This window comes from Apus apus, chromosome 7 (assembly GCF_020740795.1).
Source record: "Apus apus isolate bApuApu2 chromosome 7, bApuApu2.pri.cur, whole genome shotgun sequence".
In the NCBI taxonomy this organism is placed as follows: Eukaryota; Metazoa; Chordata; class Aves; order Apodiformes; family Apodidae; genus Apus; species Apus apus.
In genome coordinates, this window is record NC_067288.1 from 21,564,517 (window position 1) to 21,583,715 (window position 19,199).

At 39.5% G+C, this 19,199-nt stretch overlaps 1 protein-coding gene across 6 annotated transcripts in view; it reads right to left on the minus strand.

Moving 5' to 3' along the window:
* The window catches only part of HECTD3 (HECT domain E3 ubiquitin protein ligase 3), a 125,416-nt gene that overhangs the window by 61,281 nt on the left and 44,936 nt on the right, over window positions 1–19,199 (minus strand). For all 6 annotated transcript variants that reach the window (XM_051624572.1, XM_051624569.1, XM_051624567.1 and 3 more), the window contains 2 exons: window positions 18,212–18,371; window positions 12,454–12,565 (listed from right to left, as the gene is read on the minus strand). In XM_051624572.1, coding sequence (XP_051480532.1) covers window positions 12,454–12,565; window positions 18,212–18,371 — 272 coding nt within the window. The remainder of the gene's footprint in view (window positions 1–12,453; window positions 12,566–18,211; window positions 18,372–19,199) is intronic.

A 19,199-nucleotide genomic window follows, 5' to 3' on the forward strand; every position in this document is an offset into this window, starting at 1 on the left:
CTCAGCTGGATGACAAAATTAGTTCCTCAGAGATGTGAACGCTGGATTCTCTTCAGGACACAAGCTGTGGCACTAAGTGGCACATTTTTGCTTAAGGCAACAAACAGGACTACTAAGAATGGGTTCTCAGACTTTTTTCAGCACTGTATTTTGATCCATATTAGTATGGACTTTGCTTGTCCTTGCTCATTTTAGACTTACAAGCCAAAACACCCCAGAATTTTGGGAATAAATATTTGAGTGTAAATACAAAGATATTATCCACTTCTAGAGACAACATTTAAGTTCAAGTCAGTGCCTACCTGCAAGGAATGCTTCTGAGGCTCACCAGTTTTTTTTCCACTGTGTAACTTCACCTAACTCTCCATACCTGTGCTCTGTCCAGCCTGCAGCAAGCAGGATCAACAATTCTGATTTAGTCAGCTTACACTTTGCAAAGATATCATCCCAACATCTTTCCCTTGCATACACTGCAGTTGTTCTTGACTCTCTCTCCCACCTGCAGAACACACAACTGGTTGTGGCCTCAGACCACTACAGTGCAGCTCACCTTCCCATGATCCTTGCTCATCTCAACCGTTTTGATGCTGAACGACTCACTCCAGCTTTCACCTCCTCACCACACAATAACTTTTCAGGCATTGGCCAATGATGAAGAACACTCACCAGCTACATGTCAGCACACCTAGAAACCTGAGGAAACAGCAGTATCCAAAGATACCTAAGACTATGGATACTTCCAGTGGTACTTGAGTTAACATTGATGGCCAATTTTCTAATTATCATTGGAGAAGGAGCCAAAATCAGCAGTAGATACACAGGCACATGTCAGGCAAAAGACTTCCAGAAGTCCTGAATGGAACCTCCACTGTGGAGACAACATGTTTTTATTTGAAAAATTAATAAGTCAGTGGACAGAAAAAGCAAAACCAGCCTCTAAATTATTGTGTTGCAGTCTGCTGTGAGCTTTCTGTCACTCAAAGACACAAGCTCAGTCCTAAACACCCTTCTCAGAGATGCACAAATTTATATCCTTGTGTCCACACACCTTTCCCATATGCACAGGTTCATATCCTTGCATCCACTGCCTTCAAGCGAGTGAATCAATCAGTTACAATTTCAAAACACTGACATGAAGGAACAGGTAAAGTGACAGACTTCTTTGCAGCAGGTTACTTAGCTGTGCTTCAGCTCTGATGTTTGGCATTTCTGCTGTTTATGGTATTCTTGACTCACAGGTTGTCTTTATTTATACATATGACCTTTATGAGGTCAGAGTTTAGCAGGGTAGTTTCACCTTGTTTTATTCCCATAACCTGTCATTCATAAAACGTTAACTCTTCATGGATAGAATTGTCATTAAAAAAAGTAAAAAAGCAGATCACACACAGCAGATCAAATAAACTCAGAAGATGTTTCACAGCAGATCACTTGTAAAAAATGGCTGTCATGCTTTTAAAACATTCAGGAGAAATGAAAGCAGTTAGTCTTCAGAGAGATCACCTTCTAAAGGAAATAATTTTTCTACTGTGAAAAGTAAGCTATTTGAAGAGCTCTATAAGATTAACTCTTGTTTGACATTTGTATTTTGGTGGAACTTGAAAGCGCTGGTTTGGGCTTGATCTTAAAGGTCTTTTCCAACCTAAATGGTTCTGTGATTCTATATGGTCAACCAGACCACAATTCCTATCTCAGAATTTAAAAGCTGCCATCAGGAGGCCAAACTGGAAGTGGAAAGCAGCAAACAAATGCAAGGATTAAACAAACAAACACTGCTTTTTCTCCTTTAGCCAGAGTAATACAGACCTGAGCAAGCCCAGACAACAGTACTGTTTCTGCATCAGAATTGCCTCCTGCCTAGTCCTTCTGGTTCTTCCACGACATGCCCTGAGCCCCCACAGCACTCACTAGCTTAGGAGCTTCTCCGTGTGCCCAGATAGACCACTGCCAACCCAGCCTGGCCCCAGCAGCAGCTCGTTAGCTCAGGTGCAGCACCATGAGCTGTGCCAGATTCAGGCCAGGGTTTGTAAAACCAGTTCAGGTGCATGGAAGGAAACACCTACCTACATATTTCATCGTGTACACTCAGGAGTAGTGGCTTGTTAATGCAAATGAAAACATACTGAAGTTTTCACTGTATGGCCAGTGCTTTTGCATGAAAAACTGGAGAATGAGTATATTGAAAGGACATTAGGAGACAGTGGAGTGGTAAGAATAGCAGCGCGTAACAACGTAACACACAAACTGTATAAGAATACATTTAAATACTCTTGGTATCTGACATGCAGAAATGCAAGTGCTGAAACTGAAAATCTAGGTTTAAACATGATCTATAGCTCATGCTGTACAGAGTGTTGTATCAGCTGCTTCCTGCAAGTCGTTTTAACAAGTACTATTCTGATTCTAAATGTAGGAAAGCCAACAGTTAATACCCTGTGCTCTGAGCGGCATTTTACATTTACAGAACTCACATAAACATTCCTGAGTTATGCCCCATGAGAGAGGGAAGTAATATTGCATTCATTTAAAAAAATGAAGAAAGCATGAAACAAACATTAAGTGGCCTTCTCAAGGCCACAAAGCCAAGTAGGAAAGTGTGATCTCTTTGTACATTAATTACAAGACATTCTTAATGAAAACAGGTGACAGTACGTCAATTCACATGTTAACTTTTACCCTTTCCAGCACCAGATCATCTGTAGAACAAGAGAACTCTTCCTCTGTAAACACAAAGGTTGCTTTTTTAATGGTTCTCTACAACAATCAAGCAGATTAACATTGCTATTTTTTTTCCAAAGACAAGAATAGACTACTGAGAAGGAAGGTCAGACAATTTTTCTGCAAATCACTTAAATCAACAGTTGTCCAGGACATGAGAATTCATGTTTTACCTCAGGCACAAGGTTATCCCTGTCACATGAAAGACTGGAATGTATGTAACATGGTGCTGCCATAAGCCCTTCTTTTCAGTTGTTAAACACCAAGTGCATAGCAAAAAAATACCTAAGTCTCATTTTTTAGGTTGCTTCATTCATATAACAATGTAAATCAAAAAACACCCAAAATTGTGTGTTCTAGAGCTACACTATCATAGGGTACATCTAAAACAAACACGTGCAAGAGACTTATGCCTTAAATCTGAAATATATACTATTTTCTCCAAGGGTAAGATCTAGAAAAACATACCAGCAAGAACTAATTTGTCTCACTGATCTATCCCCTCATTACCCAGAGGCTTTTAACTACACTGACTTAACAAAGGAATCTAAATTGTATAAATCGACGTCTCAATTAACATTTTGTTTAGGAAGAGTTACGGAAGAGAAACAGAATGTAATCATTTGCTAGCACAATGGCTCCAGAGGTCTGGGAGCGAGTTCAAGAAGAATGGAGTTGAGTGTGGGAAGGGTCCATTATTCTTTCAATAGCGTCTGGTGCTGCAAAATATGTGCTTGCATACTTTCCTACTTGAAAAGCTTAAGTCTTCGGTAGCTCCTTGGTCTGGGAAAATGGCAGGCACCCAAATGCTAACCCAGGGATCTAGGAAGGAGATCTACCTGAAGAACATTATTTTTCAAGTGGCCCTTAGGAGTGAAAAATGGCCATAAAGAGAAGTCTCATTCCCAAGGGATTTTATTCCTTCTGTCTGGCTGCTGTTCATCAGGTGCCATTCCCCACCACACACATCCCCAGCACATTCTAATGCAAGAATGGAGAGAGGGCCTCTCTGAAAATAATCACACTTGCTGAAAGACCTGCCCTGCATAAATATCCCTAACAACAGTACAAACAGAAATTAGCCTCCTTGCCCGATACTTTAGTTTAAATTTATGGCACTGCTGGCCATGATTCTGTTAATACTATTCTACCTGGCTAAGGCTCAAAGTCACAGAAGTGAGAATTTCAGAGGTATTTTCAGAAATGCTGTAGCTCATTTGGGAGAAAAAAAAACCAAAACCTGACAAAAATAAATACCTAGTTATAGAAATACTGTGCCCATACATTAGTGAACAAAGCTCTGTGTGTATGCATACATGTGTGAATGCATCCAAAACTGTGTATGCATACACGTGTGAATGCATCCACAACAGAGAAAGGACAAAGAAATCAGGGACACACATGGCCTCTGAAATTATATTTAATGCTACACCTTGGGAATAATAAAACAAAGGGAAAAAAATAAAATCAAAGGGAATACCAAGAGGCAGTCTCCTGTGCTCTTGCAAATATCACCAGCTGCTGGAAGATTTATATCCAGAAAAACTAGTTGAGCTTCAACTTGAATTTCCCTTGCTTTCTTACTGGTTTGCTTCCAACCCTTGGAGTTTAATTAAAGTCCATCAGCCAAATTTTTTTTTCTGTCTGAAAGCCCTAAATTATTCCCTTTTTAAATCTCTCTGACTGACCTAGATTTTTCAAAACCTTGAGCTTCCACTAACCTGAATTATGAATATCACCCCTCGCATTTTTTTTGTTAAAAGGTTAAAGGATTTCAAGGTGACCAACCCAAGAAATACCAACAGCTACTGCTGTCCGATGTGCAGGTACATGTAAGCTAGACTTAGATTGAGTAATTGTGCAAGACACAGCATTCTGCACTGCCAGCTCACATATCAGGGTTTAATAGACATCTCCTCTTCATTTCTAAGAGTATTTCACATATGGATTAAAAAAATCGTTAAGACAAGGGGATAAGGGGTTTTACTGTGAGTAAAAGGAATCACTGTCTCCCTTCCGTAGCTAGGGAAATAGTGCAGTAAATATGATGAAGGAAGGATTTAAAGCCAGCAAAAATTAGGATTTCCCAAAGCAGAAACCTAGAGGACATGCTGCCCTTAGGAACAGAACTCTGCTATTTACTTGATCTATTGGAAGAACTCCCGAGGAGCATGTCTTAGCAAGAGAAAGGAAAGTTTGCTATGCTCTTCATTTCCTGTGTAATTCCAGAAACTGCCAGCACAATGCTGTTTGGGGAGAACCACACAACATCTATTCAAGAGGGAATTCATCATTGTACTCTGAATTAATGGAAATATTTTGAAAGATATATATTTGCTGCAAGTAAAGTAGAATGCGAACCCAGTAAGGATTGTGGGCACACATACACCTTCAACCAGCTAACTGTATATTCTGACTCTTCCCATTATGACTTTCACAATATTCTTAGCAGTGCTAAACATCACAGTAAATCACTCAGGTTAGAGTTCACAGTAGCCACAAAGTAAATGTAATAAATCAGCACTAAAAACATTATGCAACTACAGTCCAGTTCATACCAAGTGTAGCTAATTTTAATGGAGAGGCTATCATTTTTATGTATCCCTGCAAGTTAGCAATTTGGGATCTCAGTGACCAGGATGAAGGAAAGGCTCTTCAAAGTCCAGGTTCCTTAGAGTAGACTAGGATTAATGGTGTCTTGCAAAAATCCCAAGTGTATTTCCCTCCAGCCCACTGCACAAATCTTCTGCTAAGCAAGGTAATTTGAAGGACTGGGAGGGAGGGGGGGGGGGGGGGTGGAAATGCAGCAATGCAGCACGGTAAGGGAACCACAACCTCTGGCTGGACTCAGGAGCCAGGACCTAAGCCCCAAGCAGAATCAGACCTTTTAACTGAAAAGGAACAGTCACATGCCTCATTTCACCCTTACTTTGCTTTAAAAGCTAGGCTTCTTCCTCCCCCCCTTATTCCACATTGGCTGATAAATTCCCCAACGGCGGGTGTTAACTAACTCTGCATTCCAGTCTGCTCTGCGTCATGGAGTTCCACATCCCGCTGATGAGGAACACATGGCGGACATGTGGGACAGGAGAGCCTGACAGTGCTCACACAAGCAGGGATAACTCCTCTGACCTCTGGCTTTTTTTCCTCTGTACCATCCCAAACGCACAATAAGGTGTCTGTGCCCCTCTGTCACATACTGGTCATTCTGGGATCACTGGGCACAAGCTGAAACCCTAAGATTTCAACAGGCAGATGTACTGAATACACACTACGGCTGAAAACATATGCTGAAAGCAAATAATGGATCATCCTGTGTCCTGCCTCTAACCAGACACATTTTGATCATACAGGTTAGATCTGGATCAACTGGGGTAAATACATCACAAAAACAACTGGTGAAAGCTACGTTTCCCATAAACTAGCTCACAGCATTGCTAAGAAATACACAGTGGCAACTGTATTAAAATATTAAGACATCTTTCTAAAATGAACAGACCATTTGTCATCTTTTCAAGACCTAAGCCTAGCTTAGAGCAACAATGAGATTCAACTTCAGTGTTGTCCAACCTGATGACTCATCCAGAGCACTGCATTTACCAAATGACATGGACTCGGGAGTGTCCAAGCAATACAGTCAGCTCTTCCTCCTTTGAAACCTCCGAAAAGTAAAACTGAATCACAGGCTAACTGCTGGTCTGAGACCACAGCAGACAGACAGACAAATGACTAATGACAATCTCAGCAACACACATTTACTGATGACTAGAAATCAACTGTTGAGCCTCACGCTCTCTGCTTTTAGTCTTACGCGCACTGCACTCCTGGCAAGAATCTTGCTGTAAAATTAAATCCGTTGCCAATAAGTCTTTCTCTAGCTACATTCAATAGAAGTTCTTGCACATACTCCAAATTCTAAGATTCATAAACTCTTACCTGTGCAAGCTTTCAAGACATGGCATGACCTTTCTTTTATAAATAGGATCTGGATATTTTGTACATTCCTTTCAAACCCCCCATCCCCCAATGAATGGTAAAATAATGTGGCAGCAGCAAAACACAATAAAACCCTGTGGAAGTAACAGTATTAAAATCAGTAAGAAGTTCTTTAAAATATAAAGTCATCATCTCATAAACTGCTTTGATAGTATGTTCACATTTATTGTGCAAGCATAACATATAAATGCACCAAATTAAAATGTTTGCCTTATATTTGGCTGCATTCGTTTTAGAAATAATAATTTTAAAAATACTCAGTTTCTGAAGTTGAAGGCTACACTCATCCCCAACAGATTTACAGAAAAACAGAGCAAGTTGAGAGAAGTTGAAATGCATAATAAAAAGGGGAAACTTTGAGAAAATTCTTATATTTTAGTTTCAGAAGCTACTCTCGGTGAACTGAGAAACTTCTAAACCAGCAAGCAAGACTCCAAGGGCATCTTGAGAACGTCTCCTCCCAACTCATGGCTCAAATAACAATTCACAGGCCAATATCTTTTTCTGAAATGTTCAGCAAAATCCTCTTTTGTAAAGAAATATGATTAAAGCTAGACCAACATTTAAGAAGTCTGGTTATAGTCTGAGAAGTTAGTGTGTAAAAATCACACCCTCTTATTCAATAGACTTGTTCCCCTGTTTTGATTCAAAGTCAGATCCACTTGCTTTACAGGCTAAAATAACTTTTTACAACTTTCTAAATTCCTACTAGTACTGTGAAACCAATTCAGTTCTGGGAAGGGGAACTAGATTCCTTTCTGGCTTGTGCATCTGCAAAAGGATTATTACCTAAATCAACACATACAAATTCTATTTTTTTGATGGAGGAGCCAGAAAGAACCTGACTTATCTTCCGGATGCTAGCCAGAAAAATTTATTTTGATTTATGAACAGAGCAGAACTGGACTAACAGGAAATATATGAAGATCTATGCACCATTCTCTAAAAGGTGTATTTAAGAGAAAAAAATAAATATTCAATGTATTTCCATAGAACTCCTCAAAATATCACTTGAATTCAAAGGAAACTTATTACTAAGAGTTTGCCAATAGTGAAAACTACTTACTTCTCCAACACAGGAATGCCACCAAAGTTCTCATCCTGAGAGTTTTCATCTCAAAGCTGTCTCATCCTGCAGACAGCTAAGCCCAGCAAAATTTCTGCTCCCAGGTTTGCCCTGAGCTGCTCCTCAAGGTTTCCCTACTAAGCTGGGTTATCGAATCCCTCCCTTTCCTACCAGTGGTACTGCTTGTGGGGATGACTCCCTAATGCACAAAGTAAAAACTATCAAGTTATCAAAGTCCTGCTGTTTAGTCTATTAAAAGTAATGCAACTCATTTTGACACATGTGACTGATGAAACATTTGATCATACATTCAGCTGGGGGCAAGCTGGAGCTGGTGCCTGCCTTCACCAGCACAGCTGGATCTGGTATAGGACATCTGGCGATGGTGGCCCCCTTCACCAGCACATCTAGATCTGAAAGAGGACATCTGCCCATGATCTAGTTTAGAATGCTTTACGCAGTGCAGCATCTGCCTACACCTCTGTCATTCTCAGTCTTTCTCATGGAAGTAGACATAAAAAACCAGAACAGAAAACCACCATAGGAGTGGTAGATTATTTCAGAGATGCCAGTTTCCCAAGGAGGGAGGGCAGTTTCAGAGAACACAAAAACTAAGGAAGTTGCAGTGTGTTTATATATGATACACTTATTTAAAACAAATTATAAGCAGAAAAAAGGCAATATCCCAAGGCAACAGAAATGAAATCAAGTGTATCAAAGCTATTCCTAAATTCCCATTACCTACCCACTTGGCAACGACAACTTTTAAAATTATACTACACCATTCATTTTTGCTCTTGTGATGCAAGGGGAAAAGGAAGAAAAACCTCCCCCATCTTACCCCCCTCTTTTTATTAAAATATCTTAAACAGATCTGTATTGTTACTTCAAGGTTACTAATGTTAGTACTGTATATATTTATAGATGAGGTATTCCTTTCTGTCTGAAGCACATGAGGTAATAAGTAGCTGGAATTGTCATGGTGATTTATTAACATATTCTCTAGGAGAAGCCCTGCACCTGCATCTGTGCAGACGGAACACCCACGAAGGCTGAACTCACCCTTACACAGCCCACAAGATCTTAAAAGGAAATACTCCAAATTTAGACCTGCTCCAACAGGTGTCTTTTACTGTCTCACTTTGCATGACCATAAATATCAGAGGTGGAGCAAAAAGCTCCCCATCCATTGTAATCATGCTTTGAAAACAAATACCTTTGCCCCCTCCAAAAGCAAAGGCAGCAGCTATGGAATTCTCATCATTTCCTCACTCCTTCATCCTGCCAAGACCCAAGTCAGAGAGATGTCACGGGCAAAACCAGGCTCCAGGGATGAGCACATAACTTTTATTTTTTTTCTCTTCAAAGGGCCCTAAGCTAGCTGCAAAATTTCCCCAAACTGTATTTCTTTCATTCTAGTATCTCATCTTGCAGCTATTTGCCAAAGTGAATGACATGCACAGGCTGTTCGTGGCTTTTTATAAGCTCTCATTACCCAAACAGGGAACCATTTCCTTGAAAATGCTTTCCCCAGCAGCATTAGTGTCTCTAGGCACCACCAATAAATTTGTCTCCTGGCCCATCCTGATGCACACTAAAATGTGCCTGGATGGATGTATCTGATACTTGTTTTGCACTTGTTTACTGGAGGGAGGATGCTACCTGTGGGACTTGTCATCAGGGTGATTAAAAGCATAGGGGAAAAGAAAAAAAAAAAAAAAAAAAAGGACAATTTCAACAGCTGAAGGGAAAGCTTTGCCAAATTTACTCTGGCAAGCAAATGAGCTTTCTGCAGTGTAACAAGGAGAGGCATTCTCCAAACCAAAATGGCTGTCCACAACTCACAAAACCCCAATACAAATCAACGCAGCAGATCTGGAAAAGAAGTCCTAACCAAACTGAGAAAGAGACTTAGAGGTTATATTGCAAACTTAGAAATCCTATACAAATGTTTCATTCCATAACACTTTCATTATTACAGAATGCCTGAATCAAGAGCAAATAAATATTTAATACTCAACAGGTACTCAGGAGAATGTGTGTTTTCCTTTGTCCCTCCCCACCAGCTGCTCTTTTATGGCAGGAAAGTGAAGAGCGTGAAATCCAATGATAGCAAGAAGGCAAAGGTCAGGAAAAAGATTTTTCTTCAAGGATTTAAATTAGCATTCTACAGCTTTGGATGTTTTGTCAACACAACTTCCCTCCTGTGAGGAGGGGAAGCCAGAGGTCCTTTGAACCATTTCTGTATGGGATCTAGATTTTTTTAGCAGTAACAAGGGTTCATAGCTTTAAAGAAAAGCTCATCTTCCCTTTTCCTATTCCTTTCACCTCTCCCTCCCTTCACTCGCTTCTTCCACTCCCTTCCTTAAAAAGGGAGTGGAAAAAAGAAAATAGAAAAAGACAAGGATCCGAAGCGCAAAACAAGCACTGAAGGAGTTCCAGAGTTCATGTAACAAGACCACCATAGCCCTTCAAAGGGGCCATTAAAAGCAAAACAAACAAAAGCAACACCCTCAAGATGTCTATTGTATTTTACAGAGGAATAAATGAGTGTACTGGAAATTCTCCCATCTTGCCACAAAGTCTGTTATTTCATCAAAACAAAGTCCAGAGATCAAGAAACAGCCAACATGGTAGCTGAAAGTCAGTCACTGCAACTGATCCATGAAGAAAAACGAGATTGGGCTTGCTCTTCTTTTTTTTTTTTTTTAACTCTCTTGCTTTACTATGATGTATTAAAAAAAAAATACTTCAAAGATCATTTTAAGCGTCGCTTTTGTTTCTCACATGAGAAAGTCAGGGCTTGAGCAGGTCTAGACAACACGGTGGTTAAAACATCATTAGCTGCCAACACTTTGTCTTCCTAAAGCTCCCACAGTTGTTGCTACCCTGGAATTGCCTCATTTGAAAATATTTGATGATTTCCATATACTATTTTGCTTCCCTGAGAGCTTCTCCAAGATGGCAGCTGTGAAACAGACCACGCACAGGCATCCACAGCAGGCAGTTTCAGATGAGAGAGGCTCACCCAGGTGGACATTGGAACAATGTTCCTGCCTTATGCTTCCAAGTATCTTTTTTGTAACTCCCTCCTGCCCCCTCTTTTTAACACTTGGCAGATTTCCTCTTTGTGCTTTTAGACTATCCTGTCATCTGTGGACTTTACTTGGAGGGTGGCTAACACTTTACATTAGCTTTATAGCTGTGCATATATAAATGTAAGAAAGACAGGGAGACACAGGTTTTTATCCTATCTATATATCACTGACACTGTATTTACCAAATCCCAATTATGCTCAAGAAGATCTGCTGAAGACAATGTAACAGAACAGGTGTTCCTGAGGGGAGAGTTTGGCCTGCAAGATAAAGCCTGATTAATTTAGCTATAGGGCAACAGGAATGAAAATCCTCTGGTTAGACGAACCTGTAAAATCAGAGGTCAACTAAGATCACACATGTTACAGCCATTTCTAAGTCATTACACCCGCTAGTGCTACAAGAAAGCCATAAAGACAAGCCCATCACTAACTGGAGATAATATATCCCTTTCTAGCCCAAAACAGAGCTATTAGTCTTTGTCTGCACAAAACCACAGAGCACTGCTCAATTACCCTACGCTATGCAGATCAGCTACTCTGTATGTACAGAAGGCTTGTGTGCAGCTTGGTGCCTAACTACATCCAAGAAAACCCCAGTGGGAACACAGTGGGACAGACTTCTTCTATCACAGCAGTTAAGAGAGCTCACTCTTGACAACTTCCCTTGTAGAGCAATCATTAAATTTGGGCAGAAGTCATCCTTCCATAGGCATACAGCACCTCCCTTGCATCAGGTAGCAGGATGTTCACAGAAAGATTACACCTCACTGTGCCCACAGCACAGGCCAGAGGCATTTTCACAGAAGAATTATCTGAGGGCAGACTGCAGATGTCCACATCCTTGACTTAAAAGGTCCACATGGATGAATTTCCCAGCTCAGATGGCTGACCCACAGGTGTCTAATCTCACAGAGGTGAAGGTCTGACTGTCAGCTTGGGACAAACTACAAAGCCTGGCCTCTCAAGGAACCAGCAGAGGTTTCCTCAGAATGTGTCAGACAACGCATATCTGAGAAAAATAAAATCACTGCACAGAAGAGCATAAGGAGCACAAGCCATCCTGCCTTCTTCTACTAATTGATACAAATTATGCTGTGCAGAGAGCTCAGCCAGTCTGGTGTATTTAATAAATTCATCCAAGTTCTCAGTGCAGTTTAATTATGGATATAACATCAGATCTCTAATGATCTTTTTAGGCCTGGAAATACAGCTGAGGTTTTGTGCCTTATATGCAGAAGAGTGTAATGAAATCCTGAGAGCCCCTCTCAAATGCTCTGTAAATCCATTTGGGACTCAGCTAACAAGACTAACATTTCACTTAGGGATACAGGTCTACCACTTTTTTTTCCCACCCATTCCTTCTCTTCCCCTGGAATTTTTCACAATAGAGGTATCAGACAAGCCTATCAGCTGGCTGTAATGATGTGATGAATAATAAAATACTGCTCCTGCTATTCCAAAAGCTGCTTTTCCTCTTCCCTTCTTATCCTACCTTGTCTTTAACCATCACTCCTAGCCCACAGTTATTTCCCCCATTACAAGTTCCGTTTCTATTACAAGGACCCATAGGCTTACTTCTGAAGGATGGATCTTTTAATGACAAGTTCTTCATCCAAGTCAGCTTCATTAGCCATGAAGAGCAATCTTTTTCCTGTGTCATCCACTCCAATGAAGTCACGCTGCTCCACTGAAGTAGAAAATCAAACACAATCATTATATAACCTGTCTTAATGGAGGCTGGAAAGACAAACAGGACCACCAACCACTCCCAACATATGAAATAATAGGTTTCAGACTAACCAAGCAAATCAATGAATTAGCAAAATGTATCCAAAATGTTTATTAACTTGTTTTCAGTCTGGGTAGCTGATATATATCTTGACATTCAAAACACTGGCCCTGCAAGCTTTTTGCATCCTTTTTATGAAGATGCCAACTACATGTCATGACATGTAACACTCCATCTTGCGCTCTTTTCCCTCTCTCTCCCTCTTTTTTTTTTTTTTTTTAATTAAAAAAACCAAACTGCTACCTGAATTTACACAACAAACTCAAGGCAAGCAGAGGGTTCTTCAAAATCCAGCTGCTTATTCCTCCTGCCAAATCACTCCACATTAGAATTTGGTGGTCAGGAGATTATTGTTTTATCAATTAAGACACAACTACTTTCCAACTGATTTCCTATTTCAGATAAATACTGAGAGCAATAGAAAACGTAAATCACATACACAAACACACATAAAAGCATAGATTCTAAGACTCCTACAATAGGTGTTTGTGGGTGGGTGGGTTAACTTGGTTTAAGTATCTATTGATAAGACCGCCCATCAAGAGAATACCTAATAGTTACATATATTATTGTTGCAATTCTCATCTCCAGCAATCAGCAACTGTGCATCAACAATGCCTTTGGTCTACTGAAATATCAATAAATTTAACTTTTGAACAGTTTTCCACAACATCTGAATACATTGGTGGCAGCTTACTGTAACTTGCACTTTGTAGTATGAGACATCACTCTGGTGGCACCATACATTGACCTTTAGAGGAACACAGGCTGCACAAGAATGCCTAAGTACAGTTCTAACAAAAACCTCCTTTCTCCTACTACATACTATTATTTTGGGCCAAAGAGGCAAATACTCAATCTCCTAAATTCTGAGCCTTTAACCACACTGGAGTAACAGTATACTCTGTAAGTAGTTAATTCTCTAAGATCTTTACTCAGCCAAACCATTTTTAAATCCTACTTTCCCCAGTTCAGTCCCATCTTTTATTTTCCTTTTACCTGTTCCTTCAGTGTTACCACAGCAATAACCACTATCAAAATACAGTCACATCTACACAGCTGTTGGAAGTTCTCCTACTGGCAGCCTTTGATCCAAGTGATTAAGCATACCCTCTTCAGAAATCCCCCTATCCCTTCTCAGAAATTAATCATACAGCAAACAAGTACAAAAATAGGCCTGAACATGTAACGCTATGACAAATTATGTACAGTTAGGATGAAGCTCACTTGCTGTAAAAATTCAAAAATAACTCTTGATAGCATTGCCAACCCTTGTACTATGATTAGTTTGAGAGTAGGGGCTAACAAAGCATCACCACTGCCACCTAACTGGGGTCTCCTGACAAGCTAGAAACACAACAGTGACCAGTTTTCCTCCTTCAAGGTACCAACACTGCTCTCAAAGTTCAGGTCGTGGTTGCCCATCTCCTGACTGTTCCTACAGAAACGTAACACCCTTCACTGGTATTGCGAAGTTCTATGCAATCAGGAAATGGGTAAACAAAAAAACTTGATGAAAACAGATCCAGGTACATGACCGATACCAAACCAGTTACTCTTACTTGTGTAGATTGGTAAGAAATAGAGAGCAAACCCATGTGACAGTGCAGTATTTTTCATTTGTAGCAGATGCCAGGCAGGTTAGGTTTTTTTTGCTGGTAATAAGTAGAATTATGGTAATAAGTACCATTACTTTCATAATTTGGAAAAGACAGAAGTTATTACTAAAATCAATTACCCAGAGACACAAGAGTGCTGTTTCAAATTACACTAGCATTACTCAGTGAGGAAAAAATAAATGAAAGAACAAACACGTAACTACAAAATCCCTGCAAGGAAAGTATAGGAAAAATGTTAAAACTGCAGTGATGGTAACTAAAAAGAATTTAAAGTATAAAAATGGAACGCAGGATGTCTTTTACCTTCTCATGAAGATACATAAGGATTTTACACAATTTATTGCAAGCTACTGCAATGTATTAATTACCTTAGAAATCAGAACCCCATCAATTTTGAGGGCTAAAGAAATAATGATATCACATGAGAATAAAAGGCAAGCAATTCAGTGAGGAAACAAAATATTTTTCAGTCAGATGTTCTAAAATGCTTTTTAATCAAACATAACTAATAGACACGTGGGAAAAAGACACCTTTGTTTAAGATTTGGTATTCCCACCCTTTCAATTAAAGGCAGAGAATTCACACGATGCAGCCTGCAAGACCACCAAGAGGTCTTCTGGCAGACACAGGGAATACCAGTGATGACATGCCTGCTGCTTTCAAGACAAGAAAAACAAGCAGGAAAAAGTCACCATCCCCATTTTTTCTGCCTTTCTTTATACACAGAAAGCTTTGGAAATTCTTTTCCACTCAATCCCTTGCAGGTCATCTTTAAGCACATGGCTCCATTCTGGGGGTCTGAATTCCTGACACTTTCTGTTTATTTGGGTTACTAGCATTCACTAACACACTGTGGGGTTTTGGTTTGGTGGGGTTTTTTTTTGTTTTGCTTGTTGGGGTTTTTTGTTTGTTGGTTTGCTCGTTTTTTTTTAATTAATAGGAGCCATGGCAATTAAAAAAAAAAATCAAGGACATTATTGTTGTCAATGTATGATCCTCTAAATGTAAAAGTCAAATGAACTTCACTCTGTACCTTGCAGCTGAATTATGTCAAGCGTGTCAGGAAACCAGTAGTATGAATTTATAGGTACTTAACATTACATTTTATGCTAATTTTAAAACTGTTCCTTATATCAACGTTATTTTATGTTCAATAACATACCGAAAGCAAAGACTTATTGGATTTCATGGCATACAAAATAAGCCTTGTTGTTCAAAAAACTAATGCATTTGTAGGAACAGTGAAACAATAAATAAAGCTGCAAGTATAACCACTGTCTTGTCAGGACTAAGGATCCATTTCCTAATACTATTACTTGAGCAGCACAGTGCAAGTGTATAGAAACACGTATGTGTCATTATTTAGAGAAGGAGGTAATACTGCCACATACTATGAAAGGTTCTTGACACATTCCATGTTAATATCTTGTCTTCAGCTGCTTATAATTTTAAGTGTTTGGGTTTAAATTTTCAATGCCAGTGCCCACCTTTAGAGGAACATTTGGAAACCTTCAGTGAAAGAGTTCAGGTACTTCTAAGGCTAAAGGAAAAAAAAAAGTATTTACAGAATAACAGAATCACTTCGGTTGGAAAAGACCTTCAAGATCATCTAGTCCAACCATTAAGCCTATTTCACCAAGTCCAGCACTAAGCCATATCCCCAAGTGCCACATCTAGACCACTTTTAAACAGATCCAGAGATGATGACTCAACCACCTCCCTGGACAGCCTGTTCCAATGCCTGACAATTTAGCCTAAGCTTAAACCGAAGATCTGGTATTCCAGTTGTTTGGAACAGCAACATTCAGTAACTACTGCTGACCTTTGTGTATCAGGAATGTACCTTTTGCCATCTGACTCCATTATACATCTTAGAAAAAGTGCATTTTCAGGTGCTTTTTCAAGACTTCCAGATCTGCTGCAAAAATTTCTGCATATTTTATTCTTAAGGAAAGGTGGTTTCAACTCCTCAGCTCCTAGAACCAATCACATAGCAGGTGCCATCTAAGGTCTTCCGTACCATCAAGTGATACAAGCAATGCACACAAGCCATGAGGCTCCACAACTATGCCATAATGACCCCTCCAGGGAAAATACCTTGATCTGTGGTGGTTTTGCAATCCATTTTTCACAAGGAAATTAAACTTGTAAGGTCACAAGAGTGAGGGGAAAGCATAAAAATTAAGACCCTGCAAGATAGACTCGAAGGGAGAGAAAGTAGTCTCTGAAAACTGGTGAAAATTGGGACTGTCTGTGAAAGAACACTGGACAGGAATTGGAAGAGAAGAAAAAAGGTGACTATAGGCAGATAAATTAAAGCAGGAGGGTCTGGTGCCCCCTAAAATGTACTGCTCCTCTTCAGAGCCCAAAGAAGTACACATAATGCCTCAGTCTTAGCACTGCTTGTAGCAAATGACTGAAAAAGGTCTAGTAGAGTACATGTCTCATCCAAGGCAGTCCACAGAAAACAGCTTACTAGAGCTATCCATGACAGTTCAAATAGAGTAGCTTTAAGTGAGAGACCTTAGCATCCAGCTCCCCAGAAAAACACTGTGGGTGTCAGAGTCAAAACACTTCCACAGGATGGAATTTTAATGTTTTCAAGTTTGGTCTTTTGCAGATCTGAGAAATTAGACACAAATTTTAACTAGTCATGTATGAAGAGTAACGCTATCAAGTCAAGCACACAGACATTAAAAGAAAAGCAAATTAAGAATGCATGTGCAACCTGATGTGTTTACATTTTTGCAGAGTCTTCAGATGATCTTGTTTATCCTCACAGACCTCCTCACCCCCACCCTGCATGCTCAGAGCTTACAGACTGGGCAGCTCTGTGATGTTTAACCATAGACCCATTCATTTATAACTCCTAAATGCTCAGCTCTGTGGCTGTAGTAGTGCTCTTGACAATGTTTTCTGTGCCATTATCACTTAGATTGGCTTTTCAAAAACAGGAGGGTTCAGAGCTGTTTGGGAGTCCAAGTCCTAAATGCTTTCTTTCACAGCCCAACTATCCTTACACTTTGCTTCAGAAAATCTTTTAATGCAGAACTTAAGCAGATTTCTTCTAAAAACACATTTCCTCGACTTTCAGACATACACATAGTCCGACTTCTGGCTTGCATTTCACACCTCTCTCAAACAGTTTGAAGCTATGCTTTCTTACTTGTATTACTGTAATGCCTCTCAGCTTTAATCATGGACCAGGACCACTAAGCTGGCAATAATCAAGCCTTAGCAATTTAACAGATTATCATTAAAAAGAAAATTAAAAGTATGGTATGGGAACAACTGTATTTAGAGCTTTTAGCATATAAGTAAAATGGGGATAATAGCCCTGCCCTGCCTTACAGCAGTGTTGTGAGAATAGATGCATTAAAGATTAGAAGCCACTAAGATATTATGGAAAGAGGGACAAGATAAGCATCTAACCAAGTCCTTGAAATCAGTGGGAGTTTTGCCTAGCAAAAGGCTCCTGGATGTGATCGCAGAAGAGATCATATAATGAGAGGGGAGTACGTTCACAAGTATTTGTTACCCATCTAACACTGGTCCCTACAGTCAGTGGTAAAATTCCCAGCTATAATCTGGCTGATGCTTAATGCTCTTGAAAAACCTAACGGTTTTAATGTTCATATGTAACAAAAATTTAGGGTTGGATCCAAAACGCACTGAAGTCACCTGGAGCTTTTCCCTTAACTCTTGTGAGCTTTGGATCAGAGCCTGCAAGATTACACGAGTCTAATACTCAATTCTGAGCTGGAAAAAAAAGTCCCACCCCCACCAGGCAAACTAAGGAAAAAAAGGATATCTGTACCTTTTAAATTTTTTTCTCTCTGGAATTGAAAACTAAACATATCATACATACCAGTGGTTTCTTTATAATTTATTGAGAAATAAATATATGTATTCCTATCTACATACCTGGCTTTTTTTTCCCTTTCTGTCCTGGTACCACTTCTGTGGGTTCGTGAGTTTTCTTCATCAACATGGAAAGAGTAGCATCATGTGTTCGAAAGAGATCCACAACTTTATATAAATCAACATCTGTGATCAGATCGCAGCTCAACACCAAGACATCAGTCTGTCAAAGAAGAAAAAAAACAAACCCAAACCCTTCAGAGATATAAATGACCACATATGGATTAGCATTGGAAGACTCACCAGCAAATATTTTTCTTTTTTATTAAAAAACAAAACAAAACACAATGTCTGCCATACTCTGCCAAAAAGTCATTAGTTCCTACCAGTTTACTTTTCTTGAGTCCTGTTGTAACCAAATTAGTTTTTTGGTTAATGTTTATCTAGCTCTGAACCATAAAGAGTATGTGACCATCTAAATTACCATCATCCACTTCTGCGGGAAAGAACCAGGACACAGAACCAGTGTCTTTCAAGACTGCCATGAAATTCTACAGTATTTACAACAGCCACGTTTAGTTGCATAATGAGGTAGAAAAGAAACCTTTCTGAATAAATCTTTTTTAGCTGACTTTGCATCTGGCTACAAACCACTGGAAAAGATATTTAAACTATGTTATTTTATTGCGGAGGGAAAAAAAATAAGCAAAGACTATCTAGGATGTGATTTACTCAGTAATTGCACAACGATGGTGGGCTCAGTTTAGAAATACATTTCCCAAAACCAGCAATACCCCACATATGTATTTTTAAAAAGGAGGAAGTTGGGTCCTATTTAATACAAGCCTTGTATTTAATTTTGATCTCCTAGGATTCTGAAGAGCCTTATAAAGCATTTTAGAGAACCGCTGTAAACATCACAGAAACATTGTCACATACCGAGTGAGATGCAGCAGCTTCATTAACCACACACACTATCAATACACGTGGTCTAAAATCTTACTCAGAAACAATTTTCTGTATTTCAATTGGGTTGTGGAACATACTGCCA